Below are 19,288 nucleotides of genomic sequence, written 5' to 3'. Positions count from 1 at the left end.
AAACCCACGCCGAAACACACGAACAAAGGAAAAAAAAGAAAAAAGTCCATCAAAATCATAATATGGGTACACGTGAGAAGCCACGACTATGCACAAACTCAAAAGGGGAAACATCCAAAAGCATTAAAAAGAAAGCTTAACCCTGGCACATGATGCAAGCATCCTTGTTCTCAATGCTGCACTGCAGGACGGCATCAGAAAAGATATCACCCTCCACAGCCCTGCTCTCGGCATTTTCAGGCTCGGCTTCAGCATCCTCAGTCTTGGCCTCGACAGCAGGAGCAGCAGCAACAGGTGCGGCCACAGTGCGCGGGGTCTCCTCGACAGGGGCGACGACCTTGGCGGTAGCGGGCTCGGCGCCACTGGTACGGGGAATAGCCGAGTAAGCGGAGGCACTGGTGCCACCGGTACGCTTCTTAGAGCGAGCGATGTTGGTGTCCTCGACAAGGAGCTGCTCCTGATCGACAGTGAACTGGATGGGGGCGGAGGCGGCCATGGTACGCAGGTAGTACATTCCGGTCTTGAGACCCATCTTCCAGCCGGCGAAGTGCATGCTGGTGAGTTTGCCCATGGTAGGCTCCTTCAAGTGGATGTTGAGGGACTGCGACTGATCGATGTAAGCACCGCGGTCGGCGGCCATCTGCAGAATGTTGCGCTGGGAGATCTCCCAGACGGTCTTGTACAGGGCCTTGATGTCGGCGGGGATGTTGGGGATATTCTGGACAGAGCCGCCATCGGCGATGATACGGTTCTTCATGTTGTCGGACCACAGGCCAAGGTCGACGAGGTCCTTCAGGAGCCAAGGGTTGACGACCTGGAACTCACCAGCCAGGACACGGCGGGAGTAGATGTTGGAGGTGTAGGGCTCGAAGCACTCGTTGAATCCCAGAATTTGACTGGTACTGGCAGTAGGCATGGGGGCAACCAACAGACTGTTACGGACACCAGTCTCGGCAATCTTGGCCTTCAGGGAGGCCCAATCCCAGAGATCAGTGGGGGTACGGTCCCACATGTCGTACTGCAGGATGCCCTGCGAGACGGGAGAGCCAGGGTAGGTCTCATATGTACCCAGCTTCTTGGCAATATCGGAGGAAGCAGTCAAGGCACCGTGGTAGATGGTCTCGAAGATCTGGATGTTGAGCTGTCTAGCCTCGGGGGAGTCGAAGGGCAGACGCAGAGCCAGGAAAGCATCAGCAAGACCGTTGACACCAAGAGCGATGGGGCGGTGACGGAAGTTGCTCTTCTTCGCCTCAGGAACGGGGTAGTAGTTGATATCAATGATCTTGTTCAGGTTGTGAACGAGAACCTGCACGACCTCATGGAGCTTGCCAAAGTCATACTCGCCTCGGGCAGAGTCAACGAAGGTAGGAAGGGCGAGGGAAGCCAGGTTGCAGACAGCCACCTCATCAGGGGCACTGTACTCGACGATCTCAGTGCACAGGTTGGAGCTGCGAATAGTACCCAGGTTCTTCTGGTTACTCTTCTTGTTGCAAGCATCCTTGTAGAGCATGAAGGGGTTACCAGTCTCAGTCTGGGCCTCGAGAATGGCGTACCAGAGCTTCTGAGCCTTGATGGTTTTGCGGCCACGGCCCTCTTGCTCGTACTTCGCGTAGAGAGCATCGAACTCATCACCGTAGACATCAGCCAGACCGGGGGCCTCGTTGGGGCAGAAGAGGGTCCAGTCACCGTTGGCCTCAACACGCTTCATGAAGAGATCAGGGGTCCACAAAGCGTAGAAGAGGTCACGAGCGCGAACCTCCTCCTTACCGTGGTTCTTCCGCAGATCGAGGAACTCGAAGACATCGGCGTGCCACGGCTCTAGGTAGATGGCGAATGCACCAGGGCGCTTGTTGCCACCCTGGTCAACATAGCGTGCAGTGTTGTTAAACACACGCAGCATAGGAACAATACCATTGGAGGAGCCGTTGGTTCCACCAATGTAAGAACCGGTAGCGCGAATACGGTGGACATTCAGACCGATACCACCAGCGGTCTTGGAGATCATGGCACAGGTCTTGAGAGTATCGTAGATACCCTCAATACTGTCAGCGCTCACATCAACCAGGAAGCAAGATGCAAGCTGGGGCTGGGGAGTAGCGGCATTGAACAGAGTGGGGGAGGCGTGGGTGAAGTACTTCTGGGACATCAAGTGGTATGTCTCAATGGCCTTCTCAATATCCTCGCCGTGGATTCCGACAGCAACACGCATCAACAAGTGCTGAGGACGCTCAGCAACATTGCCATTAACGCGAAGAAGGTATGAACGCTCGAGGGTCTTGAATCCGAAGAAGTTGTAGTTGAAGTCACGGTCATACACAATGGCCGAGTTGAGCTCGTCGGCATGCTTCATAACGATCTCGTAGTGTTCCTTTGAGATCATAGGAGCAGGCTTATTGTTCTTGGGGTTCACATAATGGTAGAGATCGGAGATGACCATAGAGAATTGCTTTTTAGTTTGTTTGTGGAGGTTCGAAACGGCGATACGTGCAGCCAGAATGGCGTAGTCGGGGTGTGTGACGGTCATGTATGCAGCGGTCTCGGCAGCCTAAGATCGAAATATTAATATAATGTCACACGTTAGGGGCAAGTAAGCGAGCATACCAAGTTATCCAGCTCAATGGTGCCAACACCTTGGTAGACACCAGAGATGACCTTCTGGGTAATGGCTGCAGCATCAACATGTTCGGGGTCGAGGCCATAACAGAGCCTGGAGACACGTGCGGTAATTTTGTCGAACTGCACGCGTTCCTTGCGTCCATCTGCGGTTTATATTCGCGTTAGCCCTCGATTCGAAGATTGTGGCAAAATCAGGTAGCTGTGGCGAGAGGAAGGAGCAGAAGCTATCTCCTGCCACCAATGCATCTGTGTATCAAACAATCATGTATGCACTTACCTCTCTTGTAGACGAACATTTTGAGTAGTGATGAGTTGGTAGGGGGCTGAAAAGAATAGAGAGAAGTGAATGGGGGTATCAAGATCACAGTAGCAGGAGAATGAGATAGTATTAAAGTATAGAGAAAGGGGGAAAAGATGAATGTATGAAGCCCGTAGAGGGGTGTGAGAAGAAGAAGAGATCAGAGGGGCAGAGGAATCTTTGGTTGCCGAGTGGACGCGTTGTCTTTTCGCGTGCCCGCGTTTTTTCAGCTTACCAACATTGGTATCCACCTTTCCTTCCAAACTCCATCCTGCCAGGCAGAAAACATCTATTTATACCAAATGCAGTTAGCGCGTCTATACTACTAATCTTAGCGTGGGTTTACTAGCGGGGATACAGAAGGCGGTGTATGTGGAGAACAGGCGGTGAGATCAGTCCTTGCAGTCAAACTGCAGGTCGCGAATGGTCACGTGAACACGCGAAACCTCGCGCATGGGAACATAGCATCGGAAGGCCTTCCGCCGAGCGGCCTGAAGCATTCCGGGCTCAGATGATCTTTAAATGACACTGCTAGATTGAACTTGGTTTTTGACAGCTTGAAGTTCACCCTGCCATGTCCTAGTCAACACCATATGCAACATCAAGAGGCTCCATCGCAACCTCTCGCCCCTTGCTGCATCACACATCAATGTGATGGATCTACATCGTCCTTCTGATGAAGGGACCAAGAGGAACAAGGATGGCCTTAGAAGTACCTCATATGGACTGTTCATTCTCTTCTACAAGTGAAATCGTGGGCGTCTTTTGGCTATTGATTAGATTCATTTGAATTTGTTTAAATCAACCGACTGATTCGCAATTGAGGCAGATCTAGACGTTTTCAAGAATCGTTCTGCGGGAGGTGAAGAATACATAAATCAATATGATTTTGGCAAACAAAAAGGTAAAAGTTCCAGGGATTCAAATAGTGGCATCAGACGAGCAACATATTAGATAATTCGAACCAGATCCCTGAATAACAACGATGATTCAAATCAGATCGAAAGGAGCAACATCAAGGCTAATAATATATGCTCGCATCGATATTCGCGTTAGGCTGCTCTCAGTTAATGCCAACTTCTTACAGCAAAGCAGCAGCGCCAAGGAACACCGCAGCAACAAAAGTGGTGGCGGAGAACTGGCGGTCGGACGAAGCGGCGTTGAAGGTCGAACTAGGGGACGCGGCAGCACCAGACTCAGAGGCGGTGCCAGTGCTGACTCCCGAGGTACCGGCGGCGGCGCTGGTGCCAGTGGCGACGACAGAGGAACCAGTCTGAGTGGCAGAGGACACAGCGGTGACGAAGCCAGTGGCAGTAGAGCTCTCAGAAGTGCCGGTAGAGGTAGCGGTAGTGGTGGAAACATCAGTGGCTAAAAAAGAAGGCAATAAATAAGTCACTGATTCAATGATGTAACGTGATCTGGGGTATCTGTTAATCCTTACCAACTTTGTGGCCGAGCTGGGCGCAGTTGCTGGCGAAGAACTTCAGGGAGGCCTCGCTATCGGCACAGTTCTTGGAGATGTCAGACTGGATCTTGCTGGCGCTGGAGCCACAAATAGTCTTCGAATCGGCCGGGTTGGCTTGGTTGCTAGATTGTCATCAGCCCGGGAGCCCACTGGACATTCCTTCCATTCCTTCGAACATACCCGATGATCTTAAGAACACAGGCCGGAGTCTGCGCGGTAGTGGCAGTCACAACGTTAGCCAAAGCCACAATGGCAACGGCAAAGAGGGACTTGTTGAAGAGCATGATGAAAGATTGGAGATCGGAGATCGGGAAATTGGAAATGGTTGAAGGATCGGATTCAAGATCGCACAGCGAGTCTGGAGTAAAAGAGTGTGTGGGCTAAAGAGCGACTGTAGAGAGAGTGTGGGAAAAGTGAAAGACAAAGAGTGACGAAGTTGTAAGGAAGATAAGCTCCCGACCAGAGGAAAACGGGGGGGGGAAAGAGGGAAATCGGGCAACCGCAGTTTCATCACAATCTGGAAGCCAAGATGGGGGTCAGGGTCTGTTACATTACAATAATAGTCTTACAGAGATGTACCTATATTACTGAAGCGCTCATATTAAGTGTACTTTACAGTACCTGTTATTTTAATACACATGTTTCTGGTTCCCCATGGCTTGTGGCACTTCGGCTCCCAAAGAGGTTTAGCGTCAGGGACCTGTCCCCCGGATACAGGGGGAGAAGCCTTTTAGTTCGTCAGGTATAAGCGAGTATATGACTCGTGAACAGGTCAAATTTGAAAATATTCATCTTAGCGATGGTATTCTGTAGCATACTAGGTAAGACAATGCTTTTTATTTTCTTCTTATTTTCATGTGTCTTAGTGGCCGATCCGGATGAGGATTAGAGGGCTTCGAGCTCTATTAATAACTCCAGTCAATATTTTTTTTTTTTGTGATTCTACAATAGTAACAATCTACCACTGTCTAGTTTGTCGGCTTCTAGGTCGACTAGAGTGCAGGGAGGGAGTTCACGGGTGTGATTTGGATATTGGTCCGTTTACTCGTTTAGAGACGTTATATTGAGAACATTTTTAGATGTCTACATGTCTTTTTTAAATGTCTTCCACCCCCACCCAACAGACCCTTGTAGACATGATGAATACATATCATAATACCAAAATGAAAAGTCTAACGTGTGGGTTCAACTCCTGCAATCAACCAACTAAGCCTCGTCAGCACCCTAGGCCTTTTGGTTGGCCTGCTCTTCAAATCGCATCCTTTAATCAAAAGGCTGCGAATATGTTAGCTTGAATGATTTCAGATGTTCAGAAGGTCGTATAACTTGCATCGTTCAATTTTCAGTAGCCGTTCAACAATCCTTTGGTGACACTTTTCGAAATTAGTATCTGTTTTTTGAAACTTTGAGCTACATGGAGTACTCACACAGAAGCTTTGTACACATCTATTAACCTAGGGTTACCCTGTACCAAATACATCTCAACAAAGAATCTTCTCCACTCAGCCCCCAAATCCCATCACATCCAGTCTTTAACACTTTGAAGCCCAGGGTATTATTAATATCCCACCATCCGGGGTGCTCAAAATCTACATGTGCACCTTGACATGGGTGATGGATGATCGGAGTACCATGTTGAATAACGTGGAAAGTCATGGCTAACCCTTTAAAGTTGTTTTCCCAATTTCCGAAGTTATCCCTCATATGGATCTAAATATAAATCGAATCAATCAGCTTCCAAGGTTCTTATCAAGACCTAGGTATGTATGGATGTACCGTTGGAATGGCAGCCCTGGAATCCAAAGCCTTGTTCTTGTGTGGGCACTATTCCCAGGTAAAACGAAGTTGGAATACTCATATCAACATAGTATTAACTCTGTACATCATAGGACTTCTTCAATATCAACAAATTGCCCACTCATCATAACTTCTCCCAAACCGGATCAAAAATACTCGAAACAACCTCCTCCACCGGCAACCTTTGATCCACAATCTCCCTCCCATTAACCAAATCATTCTCTCTAGCCCTCTTATCTGCCTCAACCTCATCCCTCGCAATCCCCGCCTTAACATGTCTAGCCACCAACCTTTTCCTCGCAACCTCAAAATCAACATCCACAAACCAAAGCTCATCCATCAAAGCAGCAGCCGTCTTCCATGGTTCCCGATCCAAGCTAAGATAATTCCCTTCAAAAAACAGCACCCGACAACTCGCCGGAATGGCAATATCCCCATCGACGGGATCTTTAATGGCATGGTCAAAGCTCGGCGCGTAAAGAGTGCCCGTCTGGGCCGTAAGCGGCTCTCGCAGAGCCCGCACAAGCCCGAGGAACTTCTCGCCGTCAAAAGTAAAAGCCGCACCACGACGTGCCGCCGCATGCACCGGGTCAGGCATGGCAGCTAACTGTGCGCGCGTGAGATGGTACCCGTCCATTGGGAGGGCGATTGCTATCGGTGTTGGCGTTGTTGGGTTCTCTGAGGCGTAGATTTTGTTAATCCGCGCTGCCATCATCGTTGCTAGGCCCGTCTTGCCGGAGCCTGGGATGCCGCTAATGGCGATCATTAGGCGCGCGTCATCTGCTGTTGAGCATAATTTTGCTGGGGGTTTTTTGTTAGTTGGACGTCGTTATGCGCGTTGGTGATGGGGTTTGAAAGGGCGTGGGGGTGTGGCAGAGGGCGTGTTTCAAGCTCTTGCTCTTCTTTGGTAGATGGGGGCTTGCTTACCCCAGGTCTTGTTGACCAGTCGGTCTACCTGTTGATCCATGGTTGGCTAGTGAAGTCACGCTAGGATCAAATGTGTATGATGGAAATATCCGAGGGAAGAAAGGCCCTGGATTGGTGGGGCTGTGCAAGGTATGGTGATGCACTTGGATGTTGTAGATCGGCGTATAGCAATGTTCGACGTGGGTGCTAACTACTTTGTATGGTGCACATGTGGTTATTTGCCTCTTTGGGTTGTTGGACTAAACATAACTTCTTCCCCGACGTATTGGCGGGGGGCTCTTCAAGTGGGGACTGATGTACTCCGAGACATACGTCACTGAACTTGACAGGTACACAGAGTAAATATCTCCAATTGCCTTGTTTTATGTTGTTTATTGTTTATTGTTTATTGTTCATCCTTTAGACCATAAAAGAATCAAAATATCTGAAATTACAAAAATGCCTGAAAGGCGAACTTGGCAAAAAACAACCCTGGAAAGGCACAGAGGCCGTCGGTGTCGTTTGTTCACTGATAATCGACAATTAAGCAAATCGGAAAAAAATATGGAGACAGGAATGTTAAGATCACAAGATCGCCTCAGAGGACATATCAACGCCGTCGCAAAATCAACCCAAAAAATAAGCTATGTAAAAATCCGCCAAAAAAAAAAACGCCATTTCCGATATCGCCAACATCTCCAGTATCAGATCGTATATCACTCAGTATTGCCACCTGGGCAGCTGAGTTCAATTGTTGCGGTTGGTTCGAGAAGCGCCTTCGGTGTCAGTGGAGTCTATGCTCGCACTGAGACCACGATCGAGAGTGCGTGCAAGGCCGGCCGCGGCCCACCAGTCGTCAGGAATATCCTCACGGCGGGCAAGCCGATCCAAGATGACCTGCATGTGGTGGAGATCATCATTTTGGTGGTGACGGTCGGAGAGGGAGGGATTAGGGCGGCGACCGTCAGAGAGAGTGAGAACGCTTGCAGGAATTATCACGGGGACAGGGGCGGGAGGATGGTTGCTCATCGTCGAATTCTGATCGGGACGACGGCCTACCCGTCCAATGAATTCATGAAAAGTAGAGGGAGCATCCTCGTCATCGGAGGAAGAGAAGTCGCAAGGGTTGAGTTGGTCAGGATAGGGGTCAAGTCCAAAGTGAGCACGGGCAGCTTCCGCGGTCATCGGCTGCGTTAAGTTAACAGAGCTCCGAGGACGAGCATTGCGCGAAATATCTGGAGCAGCGGCAGATGTTGAGGTGAAAGACGTATCAGTCGATGGAAGAGTCGCATCAGGCGTAATTGTTGAGAGCAAAGTCTCCCACGCATCGGTTTCCCGCTCTGCGTCTGGACTAGGACTGCGCTGGCGATCCCCAAGCCCGTCTACGACAGGGTCTCGGGTTGATCGGGGTTGTGTGTTACTAGACCGGTATTCAGGTATCTCTGGTGGGAATGAGGTGTTGGAGGCGCGATCACTGTTGTATCTTTCACGCATAGGGGGGAGACGAACGCCGCTGTCCGGAGGAGTCGAAGAAGCGCTGGTATGGTGGTATGCGCGAGCGGGGGCGAAGTTGGGAGTCAATGAGGGGCTTGCTTGGGAATTTCTGGGCTGACCGTCCATACGACCGAGGAGCTCGGTCAAGGCTTGATCACGATGATTCCTGAACAGCTGGTTGGCTGGCTCTGTCTGTCGGGGTGCACTGGCGGCGCGCGACTGAGCCCAGACGAGAGCATCGCGTTCGGCCTGTTCCAGAGCCACTGCATTCTCGATAGCCCCATTTGGTGGTATGAAAGAAAATCGCGGCACGCGTCTGGGTTCCGCGGTGCCCCGTCGGAGCTCATCAATGATCTGTGAATGAAAAGAAGCCAGGATATCGGCGCGGCGCGCGCGGGAGCTACTGTGCCGCGATGGTCCTCGGCGAATCGACGAGCGCGCAGTAGCCGATGGGTCCTTTTCCAAAGCAGACTTGGATGCTTCGGCCTTAGAAGGCTCGTGCCACATACTGTCGATCAGAGTCAACAGTGTAGGGCGAAGCAGTGGCGCATGCGATAACTTCGCGCCAACATAAGGACGGGATGACTTACGGGATACCCATTTTACTTTTTGAGCAGAAAGGAAGAAGACAAAACCAAATGGTTGAAAAAGAAGGACAAATAATGATCAAAAAGGCAATTATGGAACTAGTACAACACGACTTGCGATAACGGTGGGGATGGTTGATGGAGACGGGGGAGATAGACTGGGATTTTAGAGAAACTCATGCCTGAGGCTGGGGGGTGGCTAGAGTGGCTGGGTCACGTGCCTTTTGTGCAAACATATTAACATATTTGTGCCATGTCTTTTTAGGAAATCAATACAGAGAGTCTCCTTTCAAACCCCTTTGATTTAATTAACTGGATTAGCTGGCGAATAGCTGAATCTTTTATAGAACAGCTCATATTGTGGCAAAGAGGGAAGATCATTATGCCTGAGGCATGAATATAGAGAATATCACGTGGGATTGTTCCTCCGATCACGGTAAGCGCTCCGACCTTTGGAGGTCCACGGGTGGACTACCGTAGCCTACGCCCATCCTAGCTCCATTTTTCTTGTTGACAATGGAGCTTTGAAGTCCTGAAGCTGACCATCATTGCCTGACCATTCGGTTGATAATGACAATTGACCCGAACTTCCCATCACGCCACACTCGGAGGAATGATTGAGTTAGGATTAAGCCGGGTCGCGAGTCTGCTCCAGCAGACTCCGCTCTCATGGAAGTCCATTCACATTGCTGGAACCAACGGTAAAGGATCTATCAGTGCCTACCTTTCCCATCTGCTTTCCACCGGCGGAGTGCGTTGTGGCCGTTTCACTTCCCCGCATTTGATTGATCGGTGGGACTGTATTACAATTGGAGAGAAAGTGGTCCAAGAATCCCTTTTCCGACAGATCGAAGATCAAGTCAAACTACGAGACCAAACTCTAGGCATCGGTGCCTCCGAATTCGAGTTGTTGACCGCAACGGCGTTCGAGATTTTCAACCATGAACAGGTCGAAGTTGGTGTCGTCGAGGTGGGCATGGGAGGCCGTCTAGATGCAACAAATATCCTGAATAATGTTATTGTCTCGGTCATTACAAAGATAGGGATGGACCACCAGGCTTTCCTCGGATCAACACTTGGGGAGATTGCTCGTGAGAAGGCGGGCATCCTCAAGCCTGGAGTCCCTTGCGTGGTAGACAATACGAACAGTCAGGAAGTGGTTGAAACTGTGAGGGCTCATATTCAAGAAATGGGTATTGATTCCTTGTTTGTCTCTCCCGCAACAGTCTCTGAACAGATTCCGGCACTTGCACCTTACTTCCAACAACTTGATCTAGAGCCCCACCAACAAGAAAACATGTGCTGCGCAGTGTCTGCACTTCGTCTTGCCCTTTCTCAACTACGACCCGAGATGGATGCATTCTCGTTGCTTCCATATCTGTCTGATGTAACATGGCCGGGCCGTTTGCAAAATATTGTCCTTCAACCGTTGATCGCCCGCACAGAGCCTATTTTGCTTGATGGTGCTCACAATGCACAATCTGCTGAAGTTCTCGGCAAGTACGTGGACCGAAAAATGCGGATCCAAGGCCAACCTGTGACTTGGGTTGTTGCCGCGTCAAGTGGAAAGGATCTGGCTGGCGTGTTTGGTTCGATTATCCGGCCCGCAGACCGAGTCGCCACCGCCGAGTTTGGTCCTGTGGACGGGATGCCCTGGGTCCAGCCAACTAACGCCCAAGAGCTAGCCTCTTCCATTCAAGCTATCCAAAACATTGGCCAGGTCCAGAGCTTTGAAGGATATTTACTCCCCGCCCTTCAGTGGGCTAGTGAGCAATCTCAAGGGGGTCCTCTTGTCATTGCTGGTAGCTTGTACCTTGTTTCCGATGTATTGCGCCTTCTCCGTGCCCAAAAATGATACCCTGTATAGATCGATTGGATTTCCCCGATCTATATCAGTAAATAATAGAACCCTACGACAACAACAAACCTTCTATTCTTTTTCCATCTCTTATCCCCTCTACTAAACCAAAGTTATATACCAAGTGATTGTATTTTTCTTTGTTAAATAGCAAAAACTCCATCAAACTGGGTACTGTAGGGCTGATCGGCGATCGATTGTCCAGCACAGCCTGCATGATGCGGCGGGTGGAGCACGAAAGTTCAAAACAACCACGATTTCTTTGCGAACAAACCCCCTTCGCACTCTATTGTGACCTCTACTGGATCAATATTCTTTAGAATCCTTCATGGTAATTGTATCCATCTGAAGATCTTACATGCACCTCGACTTGTCGTGAAAACAGCTCTCTAGGGCGTGAGAGCTGAAGTGCTGTAATGTCCGCTTGGTGAGACCCTCCCCACAACGTCCGCACGTGAATGGTCATTCGTGATGCTTGTTTGTGCCTTGATGGACTAGGACTAATTGACAATTATGATTGCTAGAACCTATGACATGACCTCTCAGACCGTTGCTATCAGCTCTTTCAAGGTTGCCTCCTTCCTCGGCTTTCACCCCACCCCCCCTCTACCTCAAACCACACCGTGAGACCCACAGCCAACTTGAACGCGTACTAGGATACAGTCTATCCTAGTCCGCTGCATCATGGTCGCCCGGCCCGGCGAAGGGACCGAAGGGCAGCCTCGCCCTCTCACCCCCTCCTCGAGAACCCCCGGAACCCCGATAAAGCCGCGATTGACACGAGTCGGAACGAGTCCTACAAAGCGAGAAGACAAACCGAAGGAAGACAAAGTTTTGAAATCATCAGCCAAAGATGTTGCAGAGCTCAAGGACTATGTATGGATATGGTGTCTTGTTTCCCCGCAAAACATGGATTAGGCAGATGCTGACCTTGGGTGTTGATGGTAGCAATTGGGAGACTGCCTTGGCAAAGGAGCTTTCGGTTCCGTGTATCGCGCATTGAATTGGAATACAGGGGAGACCGTCGCCGTCAAGCAAATCAAGTTGACGGATCTTCCCAAGAGTGAATTGCGCGTTATCATGGTATGGGATCGAATCGCTCTCGGCGTTCGTCTAATGTGCTAACACGCGATGCAATAGCTCGAAATTGACCTTCTCAAGAATCTCGATGTGAGACACCCTACCAAAATATATCAACTCCATACTAATATGCACTCTCGCAGCATCCCAACATTGTCAAATACCACGGATTTGTGAAATCGGTTGAAACTTTGAATATCATTCTCGAGTACGTTTCCCTCGGTTCAAGTTCAATGGGATATAAAATTGACGGTTTATAGATATTGCGAGAATGGCTCGTTGCATTCCATTGCGAAGAACTTTGGTCGTTTCCCTGAGAATCTTGTGGGACTTTATATGTCCCAGGTTCTTCATGGCCTACTCTACTTGCATGAACAGGGTGTTATCCACCGAGATATCAAGGGTGCGAACATTCTAACCACAAAGGAAGGTCTCGTCAAGCTCGCAGATTTCGGTGTGGCGAGTCGGACCACGGGCTTGAGTGAATCAAGCGTGGTTGGTACGCCGTACTGGATGGCCCCTGAAGTAATCGAGCTTTCAGGCGCAACAACAGCTTCCGATATCTGGAGTTTAGGGTGCACTGTCATCGAGCTACTCGAGGGAAAACCCCCTTATCATAACATGCAGCCCATGCCAGCACTATTTCGTATTGTAAACGATGATCACCCTCCATTTTCGCAGGGTGCCTCTCCGGTATGTCTTTCTGAATTGTCCGGGCATACGTATGCAATACTGACTTTATCTAGGCCGTGAAAGACTTCCTCATGCAATGTTTCCAAAAAGACCCCAACCTTCGAGTCTCGGCAAGAAAGTTGCTTAAACATCCATGGATCGTCAATGCGCGCAGAACCGAATCTGTAATACCCAAGAAATCTACCGAATATGAAGAAGCCGTCAAGAGTGTCCAAGAATGGAACGAGGCTTTGCGGTCACCCGAGACCGGGACTTCAAAGAAAAAGCAGAGGCCAGACCACCCCAGTACTTCAGGCCTGCCATCTACCCGGAATAACCCATTGGTTGATAGCCTGCCATCACCAACCTCTATCAAATCCACTGATCGCTTTCGCTCACCTGTGTTAGCAGGGGATGACAATTGGGATGATGACTTTGCTACTGCAATCTCTCCTAGCGCCCTCAAGTTGCCGCATCTACGGCCACACGATAACTTCGGGGGCATGCTTTCTTCCGAGAGACTTAAAGCTTTTGCCTCACTCGATGGGACTATACTCAAATCGGATGACAGTTCTGATCCCTTTGAGGATAGTTCAGGCTTCTCGGACGAGGATCTGCAGACCATTCGACCATACCCCATCAAAAATTCTATGGCAGAGCCTTCCAAACCCCAAAGCCCTGCGATCTCCCAGCCTGGATCCAATGCCCCCGTTTCTGCAATGCAAAATGTTCCAATTCTCACCCAAAATCCCATGCCGAGACGCGCTCGTCCGGCACCTCGTGCGACCAATCTCTACAAAGAGAACTCTGTCGATGATTATTCAGATCTCATTATGGACAATGAGGATGTGCTGGATCAAAAACTAGGTGGTTATCAGGTACAGTCTCCGGCAAGACTCTAAGCTCCCTGTATGATTCTAACATTTTTCAGGACTTCGAGGATGATCCATCATCACCTATTCATGAGAACATTGGATACAACCAAATGGATGACGATCTTGGTGGCCCGCATCCTCAGCTGCGCAAACAGCTTTCTGTCAAGCGCGACCGCTCTACCATTGAGATCCAGAGGTTTGCCGAGAATGAAAACGATGAGGACTTCTCTGATATTCTTGGGGCCGATCAAGCCGCTCTAGATCAGGCAGAGAGTGACGATGGCTCAGATCAAAGTACATTAATGCTAAACACGAAGCTGTCGAACTCATGGCTAGGAGATCAGGAAGACGAGGATGACCCCTTTGCGCAATTGGAAGAAGGCTTTGATGAGGTGGATCTAGAAGAAAATATCGCGCGTGATAAATACGCACGTCTGCGCAACCAAGTTGAGGGTCTTGTGGACTCTCTCAAGACATCCCAAGACGAAGAAGTTCTTGCGGAGATTTCTGAACAATTGTTCACGATTTTCTGTGATCTCCCAGAGACTAAAAACATCATCATCAGTGCTCATGGCATGCTGCCAATTCTCGAGATTCTGGACACAACTCGCCGGCGTGATATTGTCTTCTGTCTGTTGAGGGTTGTCAACGCAATCATCTACGATGACTATGAGGTCCAGGAAAATCTTTGTTTCGTCGGCGGAATCCCTATCATCAATGAGTTTGCATCCAAGAAGTACCCCCGTGAAATTCGACTTGAAGCTGCGGTTTTCGTGCAGCAGATGTACCAGACTTCCACCCTGACTCTCCAGATGTTTGTTAGTGCTGGAGGTTTGAATGTCCTAGTCGAGTTCCTAGAGGATGATTATGAAGATGAACGCGAACTGGTCTTGATCGGTGTGAATGGAATCTGGAGTGTCTTTGAGTTGCAGGTAAGTACTTCGACTTCATTGCACTTTGCATCTCCTCGGGTCTAACCATTTTTCTACAGGGCTCAACCCCCAAGAACGATTTCTGTAGAATCCTGTCCCGCAACTCCGTTCTTGATCCCTTGTCTCTTGTGCTAAGTCGTGCTCTCGATGAAGATGGGGAGTTGACAGAAGTCATCGAGGGGCGTATTGCCAACATCTTCTTCATATTCTCGCAGGCCGAGAACCATGTTAAGGAGATGGTATCTGAACGAACAGTCTTGCACAGTAAGAATTATTTTTCCAATGAATATTCGCAACGTTATGCTAACAATTGATTCAAGGAGTTTTGAAAGAGCTGAGGCGAATGAGCCCAGTCCATCAAATTACGATGTTGAAATTCATTAAAAATCTGTCGATGCTTTCAACTACTCTAGATTCACTCCAGAACTCCAACGCCATCGATGTCTTGACGGATCTGCTTCGGTCAAATCTGAGAAAATCACACTTCCGCGAGCTCTCGAACCAGATCCTCAACACCATCTACAATATGTGCCGTCTGAACAAGTCTCGGCAAGAAGACGCTGCACTGAACGGCATTGTACCGCTTCTGCAAAAGATCGTACTCACAGAGCGGCCGCTTAAAGAGTTTGCCCTACCAATTCTCTGCGACATGGCACAATCTGGAAAAGTTGGCCGTAGAGAGCTGTGGCGCAACAAGGGCCTTGGCTTTTACATCTCTTTGCTCTTGGATCCATATTGGCAAGTCACTGCCTTGGATGCTATTTTCACATGGTTTGTCTCCCGTTCCGAAATCGTAGCTGGTCCTAAAGCTGACAATGAACAATAATTAGGCTTCAAGAAGAAACGGCCAAGGTTGAAGAACATCTCTTGGATGGTATTTTTGAGAGTGATACATTTGAGGGCCCCATCACATTCACTGGTGCCATTGCGGAATGCTTGAAGCTTTCCAAAGCCAACGCATTCGAGAATACTCTAGAGCCTCTGCAAAAACTTCTTCGGCTCAGTCCTCATGTCGCATCCACCTTCGCGCGGCCCGATATTTTCCAGAGACTGAGGCAGAAGCTACACCACACCAAAGCTGCCGTCCGACTCAATCTTTTGCGTATAATAGCCAGCATCTGTGATTCAAATGAAGAGCAAGGTGGACTACTCGCAACCTATGGTCTGCTCGATGCTATTCGAAACATGGAGAACGACCCCGCAATCCTTGTCAGAGATATGGCAGGCAAGCTAGTTCGATCCAGCGAGGCATATGGCGTCAGCAAACGCAGACCGACAGCCCGACGACAAAGCACATGCACCACCCCTCCAATCTTATTCTCGGCATCATCTACCCCATCCACACCCTCATCCAGTCGCACCGGCCAGTCAAGGGGATACCTAGAAGGTCGGGAAACTCCCCGACACCCGCGGAACTCTCTCAGTGTTTCTTCTCTAGCTATGAGACCTGGCAGTCGGGATGGCAGCAACCCGGTTCTTGGGTCTGCCTCCAATGGAAGCAGTGCGGCTGCTGCCAGGCCCAGGTCTGCACGACCCCTCTCCAGTAGAATGACTCACGTTGAACTGCTGCGTGAAGAAGACAACAAGACTCCAAACTCGCTGAGTCGGCGGCCTTCAATCATCCCTCGTCGTCGCCGCCCGACGCTTGCAGACTCTGAGTGGACGTAATTTGACGTCCAAAATGGTCTAGCGAATTGATATGTTTGTGTTATTGCATTTCCGATTTCTCGACCTCATACTGGCCTGATTGTACACAGGTGACGGCGTTGTCAACTCTAAATGGACTTTGGGGTGATGGTGCATGGCTTTTCTCCTTTGTAAAAGCCCTTTTGTTATTATGTTGGCACTGGTTGCTGCACATAGAGTCTATGGTTTTCTTTTCTGTTTGAATCAATAATTTCTTCTAATTTGCATCAGTGCCCTTGGCATAAGCTCATAGGCTCATAAGTGAACAGTTTGACTTGTATAACATAAGGGCGTTGTATTTGTTAGCGGCTTAGGTCCTTGATATACAGTATCCATTCCCCTCTCTATCTTTCATTTATGATACCAACTTATGCTTCTTTCGTGTCTCTGCTTCACTATCGGATCGACTAGTTAATCCCCCTTATCCAACTGGTTCAACACCAAATTAGCTATGACGTCTGTTATGGGCTGATCTATAAATGGGATCACGTGCAGCGTCGAACCCGATTGGCGGCGAGAACCGTGAAAAATCTCTCTGAGCCGCAAGTAATCATACGATGAATTAAGCTCAGAAACGCCTACAAGCACTATCAGTCCTTTCCTCTTTTCTTTTGTTCTTTTTCTGGCCGGTGGCCTTCGCCTCGGGAATGAGCGCAGCGCTTCGCGTGCCGTTGCGGGCATTCAAGATTGATCCCGCAACGGTGATCGGGAAAACGTCCGAACCCTCAACATCTAGATCCTTGTTTCTTCTGGCCTCGAACTCGCCGCTACGACAGTCGCCCTCTTCTGGTGCAATCAATGTTTCATCATGGGGTCGTTCAGTGTCTTCCCAGGGCTCGACCCTCGCCGCTTCACGCCGTTCTTTTTCTGCGAAGGCTTCGCCTCTCCTGTCTGCGGAGACTAAGAGCCAGTACAAGTCCGAAATTACGCCCAATATCAGTGCATCACAGCGGAGTGTCATCAAATGGTTTCTCATTGGAAGTATACTCGGTTTGGGCACAGTAACGTTCTCCGACCAAGCGGAGCATGCGTTCCAGGCAGCGAAACGCAGTGGGCGCGTTGTTGGCACACTGGCTGTCTGTATTAACGAGTAAGTGGATTACAGTGATTCTGTAAACCTTTCCTATGTTGCGCCTTGGCAAAATCGCTAATACAACCTCGAATTTTCGCAGCTATCGTGTTACCCTGAAACAAGACGCCTCGTCCCCCGAAGAACATAACGCACGGATTCGCGCATGCCACAAGCGATGCGCCGAGCGTACACTCCGTGTCCTAGAAAAGAATGGATCGATTTTCATCAAATTGGGCCAGCATCTCAGCAGCATGGGCTACCTACTTCCCATTGAATGGACCTCGACCTTCATCCCGCTCCAGGACAGATGCCCCGTCTCGTCAATTGAGTCAATTGGCGAGCTGTTCCGCAAGGACACAGGCCAGGATATGAATGAGTTGTTCGCCTCGTTCGAATCGAGACCCATCGGTGCTGCATCGCTGGCACAGGTGCACATTGCGACGTTGAAGGAAACCGGGCAAAAGGTCGCTGTGAAAGTCCAGCATCCCGCGCTGGACGAATGGGTGCCGTTGGACTTGGCTTTGACTCGATTTACTTTCTCCATGCTTAAGCGCTTCTTCCCTGAATATGACCTGGAATGGCTGTCCAAGGAAATGGATTTCTCACTGCCACAGGAGCTGGACTTCCGCATGGAAGCTCAGAATGCTACTCATGCCAGCGAGTACTTCAAAAAGCACTCCGATGCCCCATTGGTCATTCCCGAAGGTTCGTAACGCTGTCAATTCCGTCTTCATATGTATGTGTAAGTCGAAGCTAATTAGACCTCAGTAATGTGGTCTCAGAAACGTATCCTCGTCATGGAGTACATCGCAGGCCACCGCCCCGACGACCTGGAGTACCTTGACGCCAACAACATCGACCGCGACGAAGTCTCCGCCGCTCTCGCGCACGTCTTCAACGAGATGATCTTTGGCGACAACGCCCCACTCCACTGCGATCCGCACGGCGGCAACATCGCCATCCGCCCGAACCACACCCGCTCACACCCCAACTTCGATATCGTCCTATACGACCACGGACTCTACCGCAACATTGACCGCGACCTGCGCCGCAACTATGCCAAGCTGTGGCTAGCCGTTATCGACGCAGACGTGCCGCGGATGCGCGAGTTCGCGTACAAGGTCGCCGGTGTCACGGATAAGCAATTCCCTCTCTTTGCCAGCGCCATTACCGGTAGAGACTACAGCGTTCTCACGAACGAAAGCGTCATTTCTTCGCGGACGGCTAAAGAGAAGGATGATATCTCCGGTGCGTTGGGTGAAGGCATGCTGCAACAACTGGTTGTCTTGCTAGGCCAAGTTCCGCGGATTATTCTTCTTATCTTGAAGACCAATGACCTCAGTATGTATTGCACTTTTGACCCTCTGTGCTTTTGGACGTCATCAGCTAACTCTCTCCCAGCTCGCAGCTTAGATGAAAACCTTCACACGCGCCAGGGCCCAATGCGCTCTTTCCTTATTCTCGCGCGGTATGCCACGCGCACTGTGTTTGAGGAGCAGTTGGAGTTTATTAAGGAGTCTGGCGGTGTATTCCGCAACTTCTTCCGCTTCATGTATGCCTACGCGAATTACCTTCGCGTTGAGGTCAAATTGTCTGTTTATGAGACTCTACTGTCCTTGAAGAGTCGCTTCGGCCTGCGGAGTGGTTAGACGGTGTTCTCTTGCGGATGCCCTGGCCTTGGTGCTTTTTCTTCATTTGTTCTGTTTTCCCATTATATCCCTTGTTTGTTTGTTTTTGGTTCATTGGCACGGATTGTCTTGAGTGGTCTGTCTGTGCATCAGCGACGGCGTTCTATATTTCTTTTCGCACATGGCCTCTTCATCTCTTGACTGGATTGTTAGAGGATGGGCTCTATGTTTCTGGGCTTCGTTCTGCTGTGTTCACGCAGAAAGCAAAGACTCAGCGTGGTCTTGTATAAATAGATAGATTGTTGATAAATTATATATCATA

General features: G+C 49.7%; 7 protein-coding genes across 7 annotated transcripts; 3 read left to right on the top strand and 4 right to left on the bottom strand.

Annotated features, from left to right (window-relative positions):
• Positions 1 to 136: 136 nt before the first annotated feature.
• On the bottom strand, positions 137 to 2,912 carry N7537_004910 (ribonucleotide-diphosphate reductase subunit RNR1; the record flags this gene model as incomplete). The annotated part of the gene is made up of 3 exons (XM_056895967.1): positions 137 to 2,545; positions 2,602 to 2,759; positions 2,894 to 2,912. The coding sequence occupies 3 exons, from the start codon at positions 2,910 to 2,912 to the stop codon at positions 137 to 139; spliced, it is 2,586 nt and encodes an 861-aa protein (XP_056755715.1).
• Positions 2,913 to 3,995: 1,083 nt separating this feature from the next.
• Positions 3,996 to 4,663, bottom strand: N7537_004909 (putative GPI anchored cell wall protein; the record flags this gene model as incomplete). The annotated part of the gene is made up of 3 exons (XM_056895966.1): positions 3,996 to 4,282; positions 4,356 to 4,501; positions 4,560 to 4,663. The coding sequence occupies 3 exons, from the start codon at positions 4,661 to 4,663 to the stop codon at positions 3,996 to 3,998; spliced, it is 537 nt and encodes a 178-aa protein (XP_056755714.1).
• A 1,637-nt stretch (positions 4,664 to 6,300) lies between these two features.
• N7537_004908 (kinase-related protein) lies at positions 6,301 to 7,143 on the bottom strand (the record flags this gene model as incomplete). The annotated part of the gene is made up of 2 exons (XM_056895965.1): positions 6,301 to 6,977; positions 7,104 to 7,143. 2 exons carry the CDS (start codon positions 7,141 to 7,143, stop codon positions 6,301 to 6,303), a joined length of 717 nt encoding a protein of 238 aa, XP_056755713.1.
• A 686-nt stretch (positions 7,144 to 7,829) lies between these two features.
• Positions 7,830 to 9,083, bottom strand: N7537_004907 (uncharacterized protein; the record flags this gene model as incomplete). The annotated part of the gene is made up of 1 exon (XM_056895964.1): positions 7,830 to 9,083. One exon carries the CDS (start codon positions 9,081 to 9,083, stop codon positions 7,830 to 7,832), a length of 1,254 nt encoding a protein of 417 aa, XP_056755712.1.
• Positions 9,084 to 9,776: 693 nt separating this feature from the next.
• N7537_004906 (dihydrofolate synthase) lies at positions 9,777 to 11,018 on the top strand (the record flags this gene model as incomplete). The annotated part of the gene is made up of 1 exon (XM_056895963.1): positions 9,777 to 11,018. The coding sequence occupies one exon, from the start codon at positions 9,777 to 9,779 to the stop codon at positions 11,016 to 11,018; it is 1,242 nt and encodes a 413-aa protein (XP_056755711.1).
• Positions 11,019 to 11,705: 687 nt separating this feature from the next.
• Positions 11,706 to 16,248, top strand: N7537_004905 (serine/threonine-protein kinase; the record flags this gene model as incomplete). The annotated part of the gene is made up of 10 exons (XM_056895962.1): positions 11,706 to 11,897; positions 11,970 to 12,104; positions 12,162 to 12,191; positions 12,245 to 12,309; positions 12,362 to 12,794; positions 12,848 to 13,651; positions 13,705 to 14,580; positions 14,640 to 14,844; positions 14,901 to 15,351; positions 15,411 to 16,248. 10 exons carry the CDS (start codon positions 11,706 to 11,708, stop codon positions 16,246 to 16,248), a joined length of 4,029 nt encoding a protein of 1,342 aa, XP_056755710.1.
• A 665-nt stretch (positions 16,249 to 16,913) lies between these two features.
• On the top strand, positions 16,914 to 18,987 carry N7537_004904 (ABC1 kinase family protein; the record flags this gene model as incomplete). The annotated part of the gene is made up of 4 exons (XM_056895961.1): positions 16,914 to 17,356; positions 17,439 to 18,043; positions 18,107 to 18,679; positions 18,740 to 18,987. 4 exons carry the CDS (start codon positions 16,914 to 16,916, stop codon positions 18,985 to 18,987), a joined length of 1,869 nt encoding a protein of 622 aa, XP_056755709.1.
• Between the last annotated feature and the right edge of the window lie 301 nt (positions 18,988 to 19,288).

Source organism: Penicillium hordei, assembly GCF_028827395.1.
Source record: "Penicillium hordei strain IBT 12815 chromosome Unknown utg000002l_segment0_segment0, whole genome shotgun sequence".
Lineage (NCBI taxonomy): Eukaryota > Fungi > Ascomycota > Eurotiomycetes > Eurotiales > Aspergillaceae > Penicillium > Penicillium hordei.
The sequence above is the reverse complement of the archived record's forward strand: the minus strand, read 5'-3'. Positions and strand labels throughout refer to the sequence as shown.